This window comes from Bactrocera tryoni, chromosome 3, assembly GCF_016617805.1.
Source record: "Bactrocera tryoni isolate S06 chromosome 3, CSIRO_BtryS06_freeze2, whole genome shotgun sequence".
Lineage (NCBI taxonomy): Eukaryota > Metazoa > Arthropoda > Insecta > Diptera > Tephritidae > Bactrocera > Bactrocera tryoni.
In genome coordinates this window covers 45529758-45552475 of record NC_052501.1, presented here as the reverse complement: position 1 = coordinate 45552475, position 22718 = coordinate 45529758, and the positions used below count along the sequence as shown (strand labels likewise).

Genomic DNA, 22718 nt, shown 5'->3' with positions numbered 1-22718 from the left:
GACGTTTTGGAATAAAATTTTGGTCATCGATGAGTCCCATTTCTTGCTCAATTGGTATGTAAACAAGCAAAATTGCCGCATTTGGGACAAAGAGCAATCTGAAGACATTCAAGAGCTGACACTTCATCCAAAAAAAAAACAACGGTTTGATGTGGTTTGTGGGCCGGTGGAATCATCGATTCATATTACCTAAAACTATTTGATTTCTAAAATTGAAGCGTGTGATCTCAGCGACAGTTTCAACTCATCGCATCAATCAACGGATTTATTTAAAGATCTTTTCGGTGTGCTGATAATTTCACGTTTGGCACACCATTAGACTTTTTCCTATGGAGAGTTGTAAAGTCGTAAGTGTATGTGGATAATTTCGTTTCGATTCATGCCTTGAAGCAAAACATCACTCGTGTCATTCGGCAGTTACCAGTCGAAATGCTCGAACGAGTCATCGAAAATTGGGCTCAACGGATGGATGAATCATTCTCCATTAAAATTAAAGTTTCTGTATTTTTTTTTTAAACAAGTAGGAGGCTCGTAATGGATCAGCCTTTACCTCTGAAAAAACTGCAGTTTATGTATCTCATTGAAACTTCAACAATTTAGAATGATATTTTTAAAATCGGTTATACTTACGAGTGCGGAGTGAATAGAAAAATAGATAATATAAATATTTTACTACAATATGCTAGTATATTTTTAAAATAAATAAAATTATTGCTTTAATCATTATAAAGATTATGCAAAAGCGCAAAATAGGAGTACGCGTTATTAAGCAGTGATTGAAATACCTCCATTGTCATTGGGTACATCTGACCAACGCGGATCTGTAAAAATCAAAAATTCTGTGATATAGTTGTAAACAAACCATAAAAATATGCTTGATAAAACTTTCACAGTGAAATATTTCTTGCGTTCTTACACTTAGAAGTACCCTACTTTAGAAACTCTTTTTAAAACAATACCCACCTGTAAAGGATTTTGCGTGCGTGCAATGAATATGAGTAGAGTTCTCTTAAAACGTGGACTACAATTGTACCATTGCATTTCGTAAGCCGCATCTGAGACGAGGAGGCTCTAAGGATATTCAATTAAAATTAGCTATCAACCTTATGTTATGAATCTACTATACCATTTCTAAAACTCCATTAGCTTGCCAGTAATAGGTGAAGAGCACATACAGCATTGTGCCAATATACATGACAATAGAAATCTTCTCTGCCGTAGAGGTTGTCTAAATAAATGCAATAAGATATATAAACACAGAAAGACGGTTAAGGAACTACAAAATGTTATTTTATTATAATTTTCAAGAGATTAAGTTGCACTTACAATATTGATGCAAAAGAGCAGCGAGCAAATAACGCAACTGAAGAGCAAAAATTCGATGAGTACCATATAGGTCACTAATTCATTAAAGTCACTTACATATCTGAACAATAAAATAAACATTTTTAAAATATTATTTATTTTATATTTTATATGAAAAACTTTAGAAATATAGAATCAAAATCTTTTTAGTATAAAGAAAATGTTCAAACTAGTTACACCCTACTCACCTAGCGATTCTCGCATGATAGGCGATATTCTTTCGTAGTATTTCGAAGAGCTCTTCTTCGGTTTTACTTTTCATATTATCGCATAAATTTCTGAGGTTATTTTGTAATATCTGTAGTGCTGCTTTTCCGAACATGGAGAAAGTGGCGAATGAGCTTACATAGGGCATATACATGCTGGACAGAGTGAATGGGAAGGTGAATTGACAGATATAGATGAGTTCATAGAGTGGAGAGCGTGTGACATCGATGCCGGGTAATGCAACGCCAAAAGGATGAACTGTAAATAATAAAATATTCAGTTTAAATGACATCATTTGTATATAAATACACATTTTCGGTATAGGTAATCTTGAAAAGAAGTTGGAGTTTAAATATATTTTACCTACATTCTATCTTCTTTTTCTTTATTGGCGTAGACACCGCTTACTCGGTTATCGCCAAGTTAACAACAGCGCGCGAGTCGTTTCTTATTTTCGCTATTAGGCGCCAATTCGAGATACCAAGTGCTGCTGGGTCCTACTCCACCTAATCTCTTTAACGGAGAGCAGGTCTTCTTCTTCCTCTGTTTCTTTTGGAGGGTACTGAATCGCAAAACTTCAAAGCTGGAGTGTTCTCTTCCATCCCGAAAATCTGGCTGGGGACTAGCTGGGGTCTTTCATCTGTCGCTATTGTTTCTTCTTCATTCTGAGTGGTTTCGATGTGGCGGATACAAAGCCCGGCCTGGCTAGGCGTTTGGGTAAAGTTTCATACACATTTATATAGCTTGCCACTAGTTACAAGACCGACGCCCGACCGCTGGCACACCTCTGGTGAACAGACGGTGCAATTAGATTTCAGCGAACTCTCAAACCGAGTATGTCGGACTGGCTCCGCTGGAGCTTTCTCTACTTTAGCGGTGACCACAGGCTCCACACGGGTTGGTTATCGCATCTTATCCAAGGGTTACTCACGTTTACATGGTGCGCGACGAGGACACAAGAATAGGAATTGGTACAATATATAGACATTTTACCCATCAGTATTATAACTGATCTTTGGTTGGCAATCGTTTGCAAAAAATTTCCCGATTCAGAATCAAACATGGTCTAACTTCATTTGAAGTAGTCAGAGGAACGAAGAGAATTTTAAAAATTTTGTGATTCATCCCGTTGCTTAAATGGGATGATCCTCGTCTCATAAATATCGAATGACAGTTGTGAAGTCATTTAAAACAAGATATATTCACAGTACTAGCCTTCAAACTTAAATCATTTACGCCATTTGAAAACCTCGGTTTAATAAAGAATACTTGTAATTTTGTCTAAAATAAGAAGATATTTGGGGTCTTTATTTAGGTAAATTCAAGCTTGATGATTAAAGCTTTCTAGAATCATGTCTAGTTAGATCGGGGGTTTCAGTTCAATCCTTAGGTATTATAAAAAAGTTATATACATATAGATAGATTTGATAGAAAAGGGTCCTCGATCGTTTTTCAGTTATAAGAATATTTCGTGGGAGCTTCTATTTTAACCGAAAGAGTAAGAAGAAAAACAGACGATGGAAAGAAAATAGTGGTTGAAAACTCATCTTTCTGACGGTATTAAAGTAGTTAGATTTGGGTTTTTTCATGTAAAGAAAAATATTCCTTAAAGTTTTTATTTAACACTTAACATATCTGTCATCTTCTTTTAAATGGTCTTATTTGCAATTCTCCTGGGCAATCTAAACAGTAGTGGTTATCTAGTCCTCTCTAAGGTGGCAAGGTTCAGGTTTGCTGTCACCGAAATCATCTAATGGTTGGCATAGGAATCGTGCTGTTTCGACGGGGTCGGACCATAAGTAGAGGGGTGTTGGATGAGAACCACACGCTGGGAATGCAAAGAACTGGTTAGAATCATACGGGTGGTACAGTATTCAGAAGGAAGTTGTGAAAGGGTTCTTGAGCTCTCGTCTGCGTTGGGTGGATTTTTTAACCCAAGTACGCCATTCAATGAGAGGGAGTCGGTGAAGATACTGATTTTTTTAATGTGAATGCGGACTCAAACTGACAAAAGTTAGTTGCAATGCAAGGAAAGACTTCTTGATGTTCCTGGGAGGTGGTTTCGCTTCAAGCAGACAACTGCTGGGATGGTTTATGTGAAAATACTTCAGTAGAAACTGCTCAGAAAGAAGTTGGTTATGTTTTTCACCGGAATCATGCAGGTATCATTGTGAAAATGTTCTTCTTTGTCCATTCTCCATGTGTTACCGGCTGGCCGGATTATCATATGGCTCTGTACTTTGGCAGTAATTGTTATCGTATAAGGAGTGAAGAAGCAATGGCCGTCGAAGGTAACACTTAAAATTTTTGGGTTTTTGCCAACCGGATATTTTTCACCGTCTACTGTGATATTAAGATACAGTCCGTATTTCTTCGTCCAGTTAGTAAATATGGTCGCTGTGAATTTAGTGTGAAAGAGTGTCTAGTTATATGCAGAGAAGAAGCGAGAAATACCAATATCTCTGGTGTTACAAACATCGAGGCAAACTTAATATACCCTGTTCAGATTATAATAATTATTTCTAATTCATATCGATTTCTATTTATTGGGTAGTGGAAAAAGTCTTTTCGTATTTCTAATCAAACTGCAACTTATTATACTCTCGCAACAAAGTTGCTAAGGAGAGTATTATAGTTTTGTTCACATAACGGTTGTTTGTAAGTCCTAAAACTAAAAGAGTCAGATATAGGGCTATATATACCAAAGTGATCGGGGTGACGAGTAGAGTTGAAATCCGGATGTCTGTCTGTCCGTTCGTCTGTCTGTCCGTCCGTGCAAGCTGTAACTTGAGTAAAAATTTAGATATCATGATGAAACTTGGTACACGTATATCTTGGCTTCATAAGAAGGTGAAGTTCGAAGATGGGCACAATCGGCCCCTGCCACGCCCACAAAATGGCGAAAACCGAAAACCTATAAAGTGTCATAACTAAGCTATAAATAACGATATTAAAGTGAAATTTGACACAAAGGATCGCATTAGGATGGGGCATATTTGGACGCAATTTTTTTGGAAAAGTGGGCGTGGCCCCGCCCCCTACTAAGTTTTTTGTACATATATCGGAAACTACTACAGCTATGTCAACCAAGCTCTATAGAGTCGTTTCCTTCAGGCATTTCCATATACAGTTCAAAAATGGAAGAAATCGGATAATAACCACGCCCACCACCTATACAAAGGTTATGTTGAAAATCACTAAAAGTGCGTTAACCGACTAACAAAAAACGTCAGAAACACTAAATTTTACAGAAGAAATGGCAGAAGGAAGCTGCATACAGGCTTTTTTTAAAAATTGAAAATGGCCGTGGCGTCGCCCACCTATGGACCAAAAACCATATCTCAGGAACTACTAAACCGATTGCAATGAAATTCGGTACATAATATTTCCTTAACACCCTGATGACATGTACGAAATATGGGTGAAATCGGTTCACAACTACGCCTTCTTCCAATATAACGCTATTTTGAATTTCATCTGATGCCTTCTCTGTATAATATATACATTAGGAACCAATGATGATAGCGGAATAAAACTTTACAAATAAAACAACAGTAAAATGTAGAAATCAATCGTTTGATCAGGCTGGAGCAGCTCAAGCTTTCAATTCCACCAAACACTCAGCAAAACCTTTCGAGGCGTCAATCCATGAAAATCCTGTTACCAATCGATTCAGAAATGGTTCGATTTCAAACCGTTTCAGCAAAGTATTACAGATGTTAATTCGGTCCATTAAATTTTTCACAGACAAATCGTGTGGTACCCAAACTTCGAGCTTCTTTTTGTAGCCAGCCTGTTTTAAATAGTTCAAGACCATGCCATTATGTGACGGTTCCAGAACGGGTATTAGCGAACCATTGTTGTGCTACACGAACTGATATAGCATCGTCTCTATAAACTTCACAAATTTCATTGGAGGCTTGACATTCTTCCGTTTTGTATAAAAAAAGTTCAAAATATAGTGATTTTTTTTTTATTATTTTCACATACTTTTAAACAGCTGTAACTTTTTTTTAACTTCCCCGAATAAAATTTCTTTTGGTTAAGTGAAGCTTAAAACTTCCAACACAATATGATAAGACACAATTTGATTGGTAGCACTGGAAATAGACGATTACAACGACATCTATTGACAAAATACGAAAAGACTTTTTAGACTACCCAATATTTTGGCACCAACTAACTTTATTTACATATATAATCTTAATCGATATTCTTATCCGTAATTTTCCTTTTTGTTAATCGTAAAATAAATAAGGTTCTTCATTTTGTAATTATATTCAATTCAGCAAAAATACTTATATTTTAGTATACAAAATTACCAAAAATAAGTAGCTAGATACTAAATACTAAACAATCAATTACGTACCTCTCTGTTGTTGAAAAAGTGGATATGCCATTGCCACAACTAAATCGGAGAACGAAGCTGACAAATTGAAAATGGAAATATTTCGTGCGCTTTTTGTGGCTACGGACAGCACGTTCTTTGCATAATCATCACCCGAATCCTGATGAAACGAAAAAAGAAAAATAAAAATTTTAAGACATTCTTTATTTAAATTTTATTTTAGGCCATCAATGAAACTGAAAAAATAAATTACGCGCCACAACTCGCACTCACTTGTATATCGTCGTATAGTGTTACCAATTCTTCCATCAACGCTTCAAATTTATCTCGATTCTTAATAATAAGGCACGTACGCAGCAAGGCGTTGAAAACGGAGACCGCAAAGAAGGTATTCAATATGAAAGTGGCCAAATCACCCCATTGTTGATACAAATAAACGAACTGCATTGCATTCATTAGGCAGACGGGTGCCACAAAAGCGACACAGCGCCGCCAATCGTGTGCAAAGAGCACGGAGAGGAACTGCCACAGCTTCACATTGACTGAGAGCATCGGGTTGTCTACGACCGTGGTGACCATATTTACTTGACTTTGCGCGGTTTTCAAAGCAGTAGCGCTAACGAAGTGGAGGCGGAAATTTTGACAGATATCTACACACCAAAAAGTAACTACAAGTGTCGCTGGCAGTCACCACAACTCCAGCTAAGGTTGACAAGGTGTTTGCGTTCACTCACACCGCCACTTTGTAGGCGTTTGATTTTCTGATTGCTCTACAACTCAATTGGTTGATTGCTTATTTTGCCGCTTGTTATTATTTATCCAAACGCTCTGGCTACTTCCACTTCCATTCGAGGATATTGGCGCACTTCTTGCCAGCTGGTCACTTGATGCCACTTAAATACCGCGGAGTAAGAAATTCTCTTCAATATTTGTCGTGTTTGATGAGTATCGAATTCACTGTGTGCGTATGTGTGTGAAATCTATTATTGTAATACGTGTCGTATACGTAATTGCGGGCATTAATCACTCGGTATGCAACCCTAAGTAGTCATTAAATCACATTTCAATTGACGCAGCTGGTGACAATTGCTAACTCAATTTAAAGACAAATTGCACTGAGAATGCAATGGAGGACTTTCAGTTCAAAAGGAGGAGCTATTTCTGTGAAATTTCGAAGGCGCATGACAATTGAAATTATAGTGTTTAATACATGCAATTGACCTTGAGAAAATTATTTCATTATTTAAAGCTTTGCTAATATTGAAATAGTGTAAAATGTCTTACAATTTGAAAAAATTATTATGCAAGTAAAATAACGTTGCAACGAATATGTTTATATGTTTCTGTAAAGATTGAACACACTATGTCGGAATTATATAATATTTGAGGAGCGCCTGGTTAGGTCTATTTTTAGAAAGTGTTTAATTCAGCATATCACTGTTATTAAAAATGTAGTGTTTTAATAAATATGCTACCCAAGTGCTAAGAAGAAGGTTGTCATCAAATGAAGAGAAATATTGTTAAGTATTTATAAAATCGACTGTTTTTGGGTAAATATGATATAAGAACTGATAAGGAGCTGATAAGGAGCATGCACGAAAGCATGCTCAACGATTGGAATTTAAGTGTGCTCTGCCCAATCCACAGAAAGGGAGACCCCACAATCTGCGCCAACTACCGTGTGTATTGTGTGAAAGATTAAAGCCCACCGTCAACAAACTGATTGGACCTTATCAGTGTGGCTTTAGACCTGGCAAATTAACAACCGACCAGATATTCACCATGTGCCAAATCTTGGAAAAGACCCGTGAAAAGGAAATCCAATCCAAAGCTGCCTTTGACAGCACGAAAAGGAGCTGCCTTTATGCCGCGATGTCTGAATTTGGTATCCCCGCAAAACTAATACGGCTGTGTAAACTGACGTTGAGCAACATCAAATGCTCCGTCAGGATCGCGGAGGACCTCTCGGAGCCGTTCGATACCAAATGAGGTTTCAGACAAGGCGACTCTCTTCCGTGTGACTTCTTCAACCTGCTTCTGGAGAAAATAGTTCGAGCTGCAGAACTAAACCGAGAAGGTACAATCTTCTATAAAAGTGTACAGCTGCTGGCGTATGCTGATTATATTGATATCATTGGCCTTAACAACCGCGCCGTTAGTTCTATTTTCTACAGAATGGATAAGGCAGCAAAGCAAATGGGTCTGGTGGTGAATGAGGGCAAGACGAAATATCTCCTATAATCAAACAAACAGTCGTCGCATTCGCGACTTGGCACTCACGTCACTGTTGACAGTCATAACTTCGAAGTTGTAGGAAATTTCGTCTATCTTGGAACCAGCATCAACACCAACAACTACGTCAGCCTCGAAATACAACGTAGAATATCTCTTACCAACAGGTGCTACTTCGGACTAAGTAGGCAATTGAGAAGTAAAGTACTCTCGACGAACAAAAACAAAACTCTATAAGTCACTCATTATTCCCGTCCTGATATTTGGTGCAGAGGCATGGACGATGACAACATCTGATGAGTCGACATTGCGAGTTTTCGAGAGAAAAGTTCTGTGTTGATAATAGTTATCCTCCAACTCCTTGAGGGGTAGCACAATTGCACTCTTGCTTTAAAATAAGGCTCTGTCCCTGCTAATGTCTTTTCATTGTCGCTGAAATGCTTTTCAGCGAGTACTTTTTTGTGACCTGAAAATGGGAAAAAGTTATTGGTTAACCTTTTTGGAAAACTTTGGTTGAAGCGGAAGCAATTGGAATGAATTTTATGTAATTTTACCATGTATTAGTTGCGACTGTATATATGTATATTAAGTAAAACCTGCTTATGGTTAATAATACTCTTATTGCATAGTTAAAACGACATTCGAAGGATAAGGATATACTCAGCTCGAAAAACTCTGTCAGACTCCCGTTAGTGAAAATTTCGCATTGTTGGAAGCTAAACATTCACTTTGTCGTTGAAATCGTTTAGTAAAATTTTATTATCGTAAGTTCATAGGTGTCCTTTAATTTACTTAAATAAATGCTAGAATATCTTTCTTCGCTGCTTCGCCGGTTCAAGTTAAGGTTATTCTTTCCAGTGTATTTCCTATCAAGAATAAGCATATTTCAAATCGATACCCCCAAATCATTGACAATACACCGCAAAATGTTTAAAAAAGTAGTGTTATGGGAAGCCTGAAAATCTTAGAATGGTTTGTTGTCTAATTATTCTAGGCTAGTAATAAGTAAAACGGGAAGATTTTATTTAGCATAGTTTGAATTATCCGGCTTAGGATTTGTAAATATGAACTGTTTTGATCGTTAATTTGTTATTGTTGTTGTTACTAGTGTGAATATATATATCATAATGCCACTATTTTAGCAACTGTCGGCAAAATACTGGGACACCATTTTTCACCCCCATAGACACGAACAGGTAGTAATCACTTTGCGGTGGGTTTGGACTTTAAGATGAATGTATAAGAGTCTACCAACCAAGCTTCCGGAGCTTCTAGCCAATCAATTTTAAAGTGTTTCCTCGATAAAAACGAAAAAATTCCAAGCGGCTTTAAATATGGATAGTGTTTATGATCCAGAAGCTGTTACAGCCAATCATGCTCAATTTTGGTTTCGTTGACCGGTTCCGCTAGTTTCACGCTTTGGAAGACCAGTTCGAAAATATCGAACGAATAATGAAAATAGGCAAGTCGATTACTCAGGCGCTAAAATAATTATTGTTGGATACAAAGCGAAAAAGGTCGTGGTCGAATGGACAGGACTTTCTGTCATTGATCTGAGTTCAGTGGAATTGGTAGACAATCATCTACTATGAGTTCCACTTATTATATTCCACTATGTACCTGTACTATCAACAATTGGATCGTCTAAAGTAAGCTCCTTTGACTAACATTATTTCTGACCCTTCCTTCATAATGACTTGTTTTAGTCAATAATTATACAATATGTCTAATCATTGAATCCGTTTCTATCGAAAAACTTGCCAATTCGATCGAAATACATTGCGTTGCAATTATTGAAACTGTATCGAAAATAAAATGTTTGATAAAGTTTCCGTATTCAAATCGATCCGGATTCAATGATTAGAACCAATAACTGTTATTTTCTGTCCCTGGTTTTTTTTAGCACGAAATCTTTTTTTCTGATGCGATGTTCCATAATCTTTATACAACGCGAAGTATTGACTTTCAAAGCTTATATTGGAAAAATAATGTATTTCTTTTTATTAGACCTAATATTCAAAATCTTTGCATTTTTAATTTCAATAAAGATTTCTTATTAAGTGTGGAAATGACTTTGATATGTTTAGATACATATTTCATAAAACATTGTTATAGAATTTTTAGATATTCTATTTGTGTGATTATTTATGCCAAATTGTGCTTGCGAAAGAGCTTCTTCAGACAGTATCAAGAACACTTGAACCGTTAAAGTCACCTTGTATTTACATACATATGGTATAAATATGATGAAATGAGTATGTTTATGTGAAGTTAAGTTCACATATAAGAGAGTATGTTGCATGCAATCTACAACAGAGTCATAAATATACTAGTATATGCACATACGTTCATTTATACTTACTGGTCATAATAAAGGATGATTCATTTCGAGGTTCCCTACTTTTTTAAAGAAAGAACACAGAAACTTCAAATTTAGTGGGAATGTTTATTATCATTTGAAAGTAGATTCTTCGGCTTTTATTTTTTGAAGATTCTCACTTTGAAATGTTGACCGCGGCTACGTCTCAGATGGTCCAGCCGTTGAGTCCAATTTTCGATAACTCGTTCGAGCATTTCGACTGGTGACTGGCGAATGACCTGTGTGATATTTTGCCCCAAGGCCTGAATCGAAACGGGAATGCCCGTATAGACTTTACACTTTACATATTCTCTCAGGAAAGAGTCTAACGGTGTGATATCACACGATCTTGGTGCCCAACTGATTGGCCCAAAAGCGTGAAATTGTCTGCTCACCGCAGTGTTCTCTCAATAAATCCATTGACTGACGCGATGTGTGGGAAGTCGCCGTCTTGTTGAAACAAAATGTCGTTGAGATTACGAAATTCAATTTCAGGTAACAAATTGTCGATTATCATGGCGCGATAACGGTCGTTATTGACGGTTACGTTCTTACCGGTATCAGTTTTGAAAAAATATGTGCCGATGACACCACCGGCCCACAAACCACACCAAATCGGTGTTTTTTCGGGATGAAGTAGCAGCTCTGGTTCCAAATGCGGAAAATTTTTCTTGTTCACATACCCATTGAGCCAGAAATGGGCCTCATCGTTGAACAAAATTTGGTTCGAAAACGTGGGATCTTCTTGGAACTTTTCAAGAGCACATAGAGCGAAGTGTTGCCAGGTGGTCTATTCGATTTGATATTATTTAGTAATGAATGCTGGGTGTCAAGATGCGTGATGGTGTTGCGAAGAGTACACTCAGAAGGCCGATTATGTTGACCATAAATTGAGCGAAGGGCTCGAAACATATGCCTTACAGAACGTGAAGTTCAAGTCTTTCCATGATGAAATGCCAAACAATACTGAACAAAAATATCATGACAGCTTGTCACGTGATCTGTCAAAAACAGGCTATTTAAAAAAGTACCTCTATTTGCATCACCCGTTATATAAATACATATAATAAATGATATAAAATCAATATAACAACTGGCAGTCAATCAGTGCAGCGGAATATTAGCGAATCCATAAAGTATGTGTAAGCATTCAAGAATGCACAGATGTATGTATACTTTATATGCATCTATGGGTATGTGTATTGAAGAACTTAACAAAAGAATTTTCAAAAGAAATATTGCATTTGGTTGGAGTTAAAAGAATTTCGCAGACTCTGCGCAAATATTTCTCGCATCAATGAGCAAAAGTTATTCAAAAAGAAGTTAAGTGAATAAGGAGGATGTAGCCGCCATGAGAATATATATAATACTTCACATAGAAGTACATTTATGACTTTCGTTCTTAGAAAATATGCTTAACTTGTTTGACACTGACATTGATTGGGTTGATTTGATGGAAAGCTCGAACTCTATTATTGCTGAGTACAACAGGCGGGCAACGCAGGATAACAATGTATGCAACTACATACTCATCTATCACTCAGTCATAAGTCAGCGGAAAATATGAGAAAGTCAACGCGGAATGTGTATGCTAATGCAGTGATTTCTATTATAAGAAATATTCTTAAAGTATGTACTGTCGAAAAGTGTATAAGAAAGAGTATTATTTTCATTGAAAGGAAGGTAAAAACCGTCAAGAACTTGATTATTAAAAATAATTTAAATTTGAAAAGTTATATATAGAACAAATTGGTTTGTGGCTAAAGGTTTGCTAACAAAGACAACTTTTGAATTATAGTTTAGAAAAGTTCAAAATTTCAATGGGTAAACGTTCTATATGTAAATGATAGTATATACTGGTACCTGTCTTTTTATTAGAAATTTACACTACATCTTTCGCAAAACCTTTCTCTTGAAGTTCGTAGTGCCGTCTCATGGGTGTCGACGAATCATAAAGCATTACAGAAAAAATGAACGACTTATAGAACTTGGTTTGCACAACTGATGAAATGTGGGCCATACGATATTTGGCATCCACTTATTTGCACAAGTCTTTTCAAAATTGAATAAAAATGCAGTACGAATATGTAAGTCTATGGCTGAAAGGTGCCTTTCTCTTCAAGCGTTTTACGTTCCTAACGTAGCAAAACCATTCCACACTCAACTACGTATATTGTTTCATACGAGCTTCAGGATTTCTTATTAGGAAGAACTGTCAAACCAATTGTCAAACCAAACAAATGTGTCATGTATAATTTTGAAATTTACTTTGTAAGGCTTACACTGGAATTATATTTAAAAATAAGTGGAATGATAACCTTAACGGGTGTATGAACAAAGATCAAATTTGTAAGTACATCAATCAGGAAGATCAAAAGAGAGGCTTCCAGCACTATCGCCCCGGAAAAATTTGATGCCTGCTGTTTGCACTCCAAAGACGTTTTTGGTTCATAGTTTCAAAAACTGAAGGTGGAGCCTATATTACCGCTAATGAAGAGAACTAAATACAAAGAATTGCCGCTTAAGTTTTTGTGAGCGAACCATGCCATTTAACTTTCTAAGGTGTTAGACCAGTTAAGGGCTCTATACAGTAAACCCAACTTCGGGATTATCTTTTCACAGATAGTCACTATTGCAACAAAATAAAAAATTTAATTTTAATCTAAATACATTTTTGCCAAAATTACGAATTTGTTAAACTTTTTTATATTTCGTCATGACCATCATTGGGAAATGCAATTTCGAAAAAATGTCTTAAATTTTTACTGACATTTATGCTTCGACACTACAGTACATTGGATGGATAGTTGGCTTACACTATTCTATCAATTGTATAATATTTTTAAGACCCTGAAGTGTATTTTAAGCACAAGGCACTTTTGTTGATTTTTTCTAGGTCATTATTCGTATTACTTTAAAAAGTAGGCAGACATATTTCGTGTCATTAGTTTGATTGAGTTTTTGTCGTGCATAAATCCACGTTCTGCATAAAATATTTTTTTATCGGAAAGTTTTTAAATTTTTTATAGTGATGGTTTTTTCAACACTACGAAAGTATTTTATCTGCTATTTCAAAATGAATGATTTGTCCTCCATAGGAAAAATATTCTCACTGGAATTCCACTTTTCATATATTCAACTTCTTCTTCTTAATTGGCGTAGAAACCGCTTAAGCGATTATAGCCGAGTTAACAACAGCGCGCCAGTCGTTTCTTCTTTTCGCTACGTGGCGCCAATTGGATATTCCAAGCGAAGCCAGGTCCTTCTCCACTTGGTCCTTCCAACGGAGTGGAGGTCTTCCTCTTCCTCTGCTTCCCCGGCGGGTACTGCGTCGAATACTTTCAGAGCTGGAGTGTTTTCGTCCATCCGGACAACATGACCTAGCCAGCGTAGCCGCTGTCTTTAATTCGCTGAACTATGTCGATGTCGTCGTATATCTCGTACAGCTCATCGTTCCATCGAATGCGGTATTCGCCGTGGCTAACGCGCAAAGGACCATAAATCTTTAGCAGAACTTTTCTCTCGAAAACTCGCAACGTCGACTCATCCGTTGTTGACATCGTCCAAGACTCTGCACCATACAGCAGGACGGGAATTATGAGTGACTTATAGAGTTTGGTTTTTGTTTGTCGAGAGAGGACTTTGCTTCTCAATTGCCTACTCCGAAGTAGCACCTGTTGGCAAGAGTTATCCTGCGTTGTATTTCTAGGCTGACATTGTTGGTGGTGTTTACGCTGGTTCCAAGATAGACGAAATTATCTACGACGTCACAGTTATGACTGTGAACAGTGACGTGAGTGCCAAGTCGCGAGTGCGACGACTGTTTGTTTGATGACAGGAGATATTTCGTCTTGCCCTCGTTCACTGCCAGACCAATTTTCTGTGCTTCCTTGTCCAGCCTGGAGAAAGCAGAACTAACGGCGCGGGTGTTGAGGCCGATGATATCAATATCATCGGCATACGCCAGCAGCTGTACACTCTTACAAAAGATGGTACCTTCTCTATTTAGTTCTGCGGCTCGAACTATTTTCTCCAAAAGCAGGTTGAAAAAGTCGCACGATAGGGAATCGCCTTGTCTGAAACCTCGTTTGGTATCGAACGGCTCGGAGAGGTCCTTCCCGATCCTGACGGAGCTTTTGGTGTTACTCAACGTCAGTTTACACAGCCGTATTAGTTTTGCGGGGATACCAAATTCAGACATCGCGGCATCATATACTCAACACTACCTATATATTTACATTCAAAAGGTTTTCTTACAACACCACCACTTAGAATGCATTCTCCATTTCGAATTAGTATTCATTACGAATATTTAATTATTTAAAAATTTTGCTTAACAAAGCATATATAACAACAATTTGTATACATATTACAAGGGCGCCTTTCAGAGGCAAAGTAAAATATTTCTCATGCCTCTACAGTCTTTTAAGCTTTCTTGTGTAAGTCATAATTTTGTACTGCACAAGAGGCTCTCGGAAAAACAGTGAATACAACACCCCACATGCCAAGGGGCATTGCTGCTGCCTATGTAACACCAAGTGAAAAACAAAAGATTTTGAATACTTTGGTGTTTAGGAGAAACTAGCTATGTAGCAAAAGGTATGGAAGGAGCGCAAGGGCTAAACGGTTGTTGCGCCCACTTGTGCGAGCGTTTTACTGTTAGTACCTGCTGTCTGCGCAGCCAGGTGGTGCCGTTGAAGAGCGTACTTTTCATTATCAGGTGTCAAGTGGATGTGTTTAAGCGTTTATTCATGCCTTTTGCCGCTTGTACCGCAACAACAACAACAACCACAAAAGGTGAATCCACGCGCTGGCAAGAAAAGGTAAACAATTGTTGAATGTGTAAATAACACCATGAGCTCCCCAACTCAGTCACTATCATGGCGTTTGACTTAATTTTATGGCATATTTCACCAAAGGACATAATAAATGGCTGCTTATATCCCGTCGTGATTCGGAGCTCACGCGTTGGATACGGTTGTGAATACAAATGTGCTAGAAAATTTTATATATTATATTTACTATATAATATGTAGGTATGCAGTATTAAGAGCATTTATAAGAAATTTTTGAGGAAGTGAGTGACGATGCATTCTTTGTTAAGACTATCTGCCTGGAATGCTTTCGAAAATATGCACTTCTTTAACACTTTTGAATTCCATGTTTTTAGGGATTTTTCCATGCGGGTGCTCTTAGAAAGCTTGGAGGATGACGATCGAAAAAAAATGTTAGGAAAAGGAAGTCCTTATAGGTTAGAGTATATATTTTGTACTTATCATATTGCGCATTTTGTATCGCCTTGAATACTTTACAGCCTACCAGTTGTAAGCTATTATTCTCAGAACAATAATGAATCCTTGAAATATTTTGCAAACCATTCTGAAAATGTTTCCTGTCTTCTTTGAAAACACTTCTTTGGCTTTACCTATGAAATTAATAGAGTTAAGTACCGATTTTTACAGGGGATATTATATCGCGATTTGAATGTATGTATGTTATTTTTCCAGAGACGACAGCTCATGAAGTTCTTAATGCCATCTACATATTGTACGAAATCGCTGTCAAATTTGGAAACATTGTTATTAGCAGTCTAGTTACAAAGACAAATGGATATGTCATCGCCTCTATTGCACCTCGATTTATAAATTTGAATTTAGGACAGTGAAGTGTTATCCGGTACTTTTATCGATGTCGGGCTTTTCATAATGAACAGTCCAACTCCTAATCAATGTTAACAAATCCTGTAAATTTATTATCAATTGATTTGATTAGCGCTATTATTCGTGCTCTGCGTCCAATATTGGGTCGACATAATCGCCCAACAGAGTCGGTAATTCGAGCAGTTGTGGATCGGCTTCGCTCGTTTACTCTAGTGGATGCGCATCCGAAGGCGCTATTGCTGGTGTGGATTCCGTCTTCTAAATGTTGATAAATGGGTAATTCTCCCTATAAATTCACAGATTCCAATCTTTGTAAAAGCCGCAGACGTAATTCATTCATGAACAGTCCCAGCTCTAGAGATAAAGGGTAGTGGAACCCCTGGTCGATTAAGCCAAACGAACTTCTAGAGTATCAAAGAAGATTCAAAAAAGTTCATCTGCCATCGGGTCATCAACCGCGTCGCACGTTCGGTGACTTAGCCAAACACTAAATGCCCATCTCCCAAATCACAGTTCACAGTCATAACTTAAAAGAAAGACCAAACTTTACAAGTCACTCATCATCCTCGTCCCGTTATATGATGCAGAAGCATGGACGATGACAACATCTGATGAGTCGACATTACGAGTTTTCGAGAGAAAGGCTATGCGGAAGATTTATGAACCTTTGCGAAACGTGGTCCAACGGTGAATACCGCGTTCGATGGAATGATGCGCTGTACGAGTTATACGACGATATTGACATAGTTTATCGTATTAATAGACAGAAGTTGCGCTAACTAGGCCACGTTGTCCGGATGGAAGAAAATATTCCAACTTTGAAGGTTTGCTATTCAATATATTCCTTGCGTTGCTTCAGAGTGATTACCTTCTATTAATCTGTTGTGAGCTCATGTAACAGTTACTCTTGATGATAATAAAATAGCTGTATTTAAAAAGTACCCGACGGTAGAAGGAAAGGAATGGGGAGACCTCCACTCCATTGGAAAGGCAAGGTGGTGGAGGACCTGGCTACATACGGAATCTCCAATTGGCGTCAAAAAGCAAAAAGGAAGAACGACTGGCGCGCTGTTGTAAACTCAACTATAACCGCGTAAGCGGTGTCTGCAGCAATAAAGAAGAAGAAGTCTCTTGTCTACGCAGATGACATACGGCCCCAATTGCTGCAAAAGGGATCGAAAATTGACTCTCTCGACTGGAATTTCCTGATTTCGTCCACTACCAACCGAGTACTGTACAGTGTTTTTTGATTTCTTTCCTTATTAAAATTTTACACCCAATACTAGGAGGAAGCTAAGTCGTTATTTCTATGTGAACTTTAACCAACTGATCTGAAGTTGCGTTATTCTAAGGAACCAGTTATCAGAAAAATATCGAAATAGCTAGAAAAAAACTGTTTCTATGATTGCAATAACGGACTATACTGTAATGTCGGAATAAGTATTAAAGAAAATAAATTAATACAACAATCGGGAAAATAAATAATGGAAAGACTAGTAGATCTCTTACTTTGTAAAAGGTTCAGAAAAGTATTCACTTGAATCACATTAAAAAAGTGTGGTTGGTCCACTTTTGCATAAAAACCATTTGAACAACAACTAGTATAAGTATAAAAGTAAAAAGGAAATATCTTAACTCACAAAACCAGCCAGTGTGTGGCTTTCAATGGGCTCTTAAAAATCAAAATTTCCGGTAACAGTCATTAAATTACCTTTTTTCGCAAAGTCCTCGCTGACCACAGACCTTTTTGTTAGCCTTCAGCAATCCTACACTACACTTTTGCCAAAAGCGACGAGCCTAGCGCGGTTGAAAGACCGACACCAGCTAGAACTTGCTTTCCTCTTCAACGCTTTTGTGCATATAAAAATATGCAAATTAGTCGGCTATAAAGTGTGTGCGAAAGTGCAGAGCCCGAATTGAAAGCTGAAAAGGAACCAGAGCAACAACCAGCCGAAAGCGTTACTGAAGCATCAAACCAAACAAATAACGAAGCCGGCAACTGAGGGTGACTGGCGAACAGGCAAGCCGGCAGCCAAGCTTTGCCTTTGAACGGCAATTGGCAAACGGAAGCGAGAAAAAAGTGCAAGTGCGCCGCATAAAATTAACGAGGTTAGCACCAGATCCATGGAGCGATGTGGGACTGTTGGTGGGCGCGTATAACGGTTGTGTCGTCAAACTGGCTGCTTTTCATTAAACCATCGAAATTTATTCATTTTCGCCTGCCGCCTGGTTGCTTTGGTCGACATTAGCCTCGGCAATACCGTTGTTTGTGTTATGCTTTTACTGTTGTTATTGTTATAGCTGTTGACTACTGCCTGCTGTTTGCTGGCGGCAAAGGTGACGCCGGAATAATTGAATTCATATGCATCAATGAACGGTTGGCCTGACAAAACACGGCGGTGGCACAGCATGCAGAAGCCAGCGACGGCAATGAACCGAGCATAAACACAAGCGACCTGTCGGGCGGAAATGAAAACTTTGACAACCCCCCCGATACAGCAATATGCCATATGTGCTTTATATTTGTATGTGTGCGTGTATGAGAGAGTATTTTGTGGTGGTTAATTTAAATAGATTTTCAATTGTGGTTTTAACATTTTACATAAATTGTTATAATGAGCCAAATAAAGGGGAGAGGGAGCACACGTTAACGCTTCTGACAATTACAAGCGGCGGCAGCGTTTGGTGGACAGGTCTTTTGCGGAGAGTGTGGGCGAAGAGGCAACTGCCTAGTGTTTTATGCAAAATACTTAGCTCAACACAGTTATTTTCGTCGTTGCTTTTATTGGCTGTATTTGCAATGTGGTGTAGGACACTGTTGACATTTGCGGTGACAGTTTGCTTATGTTACGGAATTTAATTTTCTAAATTCAAAATTCATTGGATTTGTGGTAATGGAATTTCCCTAATTTGCACAAGATAATAAAATCCGATGATTTATGCAAATTTGTTGAGTTATTTTATAAAATGTGTACAAAAATATACATATACATATGTACATGTATAAGAGGTGAGTTTAAAAAAATAATGGGATTTATTTATTCCAAAATAGTCCCTTTTCCATATTATGTACTTATGCCCGCGCTTCTTGCAATCTTCGAAACAATGCTCGAACTCGATTTTTGGGATAGACCCTAACTCTTTCAGGGATTTTAATCTAAACTTGTGACACACCGGCTTTAAGGTTCCCATAATTTTTCGAAATAAGAAGGAGTCACATGGAGTCATGTCTGATGAATATGAGAGAGCACGTGATCTTTAAGTGCTGCCAATGTCAACCGAGAGATCATGAGCTATCGAACACATGACAAGCAAAAGAACGAACTATCACCAAGTATCCCGCAGAAATAAATTGCGAAACTAGTGGAAATTTGTGAGATCAATATTTTTAGTGAATTTTACGTATGTTCCCTAACTTTAGTTAAAGAGATTTAATATAATTTTTGTGAAATTTGTATCAAATTTCAACGTATTAAAATATTTTGGTTATAATTCCCCGCAAATGTTATTAAACTTATTTGATTATTAAGTTAAGAATGATCTATTTCGAGGTTTCCTACATTAATTTTGCGGTTCCCTATTCTAAAAAAAAAACACATAAACTTCAAATTTAGTGGCGACTGTTTATTATCATTCAAAGAACATTCTTTAGCAATTATTTCTTGAAGAATATATCTTTCAAATGTTGGCCGCGGCTCCGTCTCAGATGGTCCATCCGTTAAGTCCAATTTTCGATGACTCGTTCGAACATTTCGATTGGTAACGGGCGAATGACACGAATGATGTTTTGCTACAAGGCCTGAATCGAAGAGGGTTTGTCCGCATAGACTTTAGACTTTACATATCCCCACAGGAAAAAGTCTAACGGTGTGATATCATACGATCTTGGTGGCCCATCGGCTGGTCCAAAATGTAACATTATCTGCCCACCCAAGTGTTCTTCTTCTTCTTAATTGACGTAGACACCACTTACGCGATTATAGCCGAGTTAACAACAGCGCGCCAGTCGTTTCTCCTTTTCGGTACGTGGCGCCAATTGGATATTCCAAGCGAAGCCAGGTCCTTCTCCACTTGGTACTTCCAACGGAGTGGAGGTCTTCCTCTTCCTCTGCTTCCCCCGGCGGGTACTGCGTCGAATACTTTCAGAGCTGGAGTGTTTTCGTCCATCCGGACAACATGACCTAGCCAGCGTAGCCGCTGTCTTTTAATTCGCTGAACTATGTCGATGTCGTCGTATATCTCGTACAACTCATCCTTCCATCGAATGCGGTATTCGAACTTTTCTCTCGAAAACTCGCAACGTCGACTCATCCGTTGTTGACATCGTCCAAGACTCTGCACCAGATAGCAGGACGGGAATTATGAGTGACTTATAGAGTTTGGTTTTTGTTTGTCGAGAGAGGACTTTGCTTCTCAATTGCCTACTCAGTCCGAAGTAACACCTGTTGGTAAGAGTTATTCTGCGTTGGATTTCTAGGCTGACATTGTTGGTGGTGTTTACGCTGGTTCCAAGATAGACGAAATTATTTACAACTTCGAAGTTATGACTGTCAACAGTGACGTGAGTGCCAAGTCGCGAGTGCGACGACTGTTTGTTTGATGACAGGAGATATTTCGTCTTGCCCTCGTTCACTGCCAGGCCCATTTCTTTTGCTTCCTTGTCCAGCCTGGAGAAAGCAGAACTAACGGCGCGGGTGTTGAGGCCGAACTATTTTCTCCAGAAGCAGGTTGAAAAAGTCGCACGATAGGGAGTCGCCTTGTCTGAAACCTCGTTTGGTATCGAACGGCCCGGAGAGGTCCTTCCCGATCCTGATGGAGCTTTTCGTGTTACTCAACGTCAGTTTACACAGCCGTATTAGTTTTGCGGGGATACCAAATTCAGACATCGCGGCATAAAGGCAGCTCCTTTTCGTACTGTCGAAAGCAGCTTTGAAATCGACGAAGAGGTGGTGTGTGTCGATTCTCCTTTCACGGGTCTTTTCCAAGATTTGGCGCATGGTGAATATCTGGTCGGTTGTTGATTTGCCAGGTCTAAAGCCACACTGATAAGGTCCAATCAGTTTGTTGACGGTGGGCTTTAATTTTTCACACAATACGCTCGATAGATCCTTATATGCGATGTTGAGGAGGCTAATCCCACGGTAGTTGGCGCAGATTGTGGGGTCTCCTTTTTTATGGATTGGGCATAGCACACTTAAATTCCAATCGTTGGGCATGCTTTCGTCCGACCATATTTTGCAAAAGAAGCTGATGCATGCTCCTTATCAGTTCTTCGCCGCCGTGTTTGAATAGCTCGGCCGGCAATCCGTCGGCCCCTGCCGCTTTGTTGTTCTTCAGGCGGGCAATTGCTATTCGAACTTCTTCATGGTCGGGTAATGGAACGTCTGCTCCATCGTCATCGATTGGGGAATCGGGTTCTCCTTCTCCTGGTGTTGTGCGTTCACTGCCATTCAGCAGGCTGGAGAAGTGCTCCCTCAATAATTTAAGTATGCTCTGGGCATCAGTGACTAGATCACCTTTGGGGGTTCTTCAAGAGTATGCTCCGGTCTTGAAACCTTCTGTAAGCCGCCGCATTTTTTCGTAGAATTTTCGAGCATTACCCCTGTCGGCCAGCTTATCAAGCTCTTCATACTCACGCATTTCGGCCTCTTTCTTCTTCTGTCTACAAATGCGTCTCGCTTCCCTCTTCAACTCTCGGTATCTATCCCATCCTGCACGTGTAGTGGTCGATCGTAACGTTGCGAGGTAGGCAGCCTGTTTTCTCTCCGCTGCGACACGGCACTCCTCGTCGTACCAGCTGTTCTTTTGCTCTTTCCGAAAACCAATGGTTTCGGTTGCAGCTGTACGTAAGCAGTTTGAAATGCCGTCCCACAGTTCCCTTATACCGAGTTATTGACGAGTGCTCTCAGAGAGCAGGAGTGCAAGCCGAGTAGAAAATCGTTCGGCTGTCTGTTGTGATTGCAGCTTCTCGACGTCGAACCTTCCTTGTGTTTGGTGGCGTGCGTTTTTTGCTGCACAGAGGCGAGTGCGAATCTTAGCTGCAACAAGATAGTGATCCGAGTCGATGTTGATGTTATGTCGATGGCGTTAAAGTCGCCAAGCACTCATAAAAGCCATCTTTGGTCACATCGTCCTTCTCTTCCGTCGGGGCGTGGTCGCAAATCAGCGATATGTTGAAGAACCTCGCTTTGATGCGGATTGTGGCTAGACGTTCATTCACCGGAGTGAATGATAGTATTCGGAGACGGAGTCTCTCTCCCACCACGAATCCTACACCAAACTTGCGCTCCTTTATATGGCCACTGTAGTAAATGTCACACGGACCTACTCGTCTCTGTCCTTGTCCCGTCCATCGCATCTCTTGCACGGCGGTGATGTCAGCCTTTGTTTTTACGAGGGCATCAACCAGTCCGGCACCTTCCCAATTAAGGGACCGGACTTTCCGGGTGCATGCCCTCAATTCGTAGTCCTTATTTCGTTTGCCATGGTCGTCATCAAAAGGGGGGTCTCTCATCCGAGGCTGGTTATAGGTGTTCACTGGGGGTGT

The 22718-nt window shown here is 39.0% G+C and overlaps 1 protein-coding gene across 1 annotated transcript; it reads right to left on the bottom strand.

The window, feature by feature from the left end:
- Positions 1-665: 665 nt before the first annotated feature.
- On the bottom strand, positions 666-6791 carry LOC120771256 (odorant receptor 43a). The gene is made up of 7 exons (XM_040099173.1): positions 6194-6791; positions 5942-6080; positions 1554-1830; positions 1327-1426; positions 1127-1228; positions 964-1071; positions 666-821 (listed from the first exon to the last, which is right to left on the bottom strand). Exons 1-7 carry the CDS (start codon positions 6497-6499, stop codon positions 717-719), a joined length of 1137 nt encoding a protein of 378 aa, XP_039955107.1. The 5' UTR covers positions 6500-6791; the 3' UTR covers positions 666-716.
- Positions 6792-22718: the final 15927 nt, after the last annotated feature.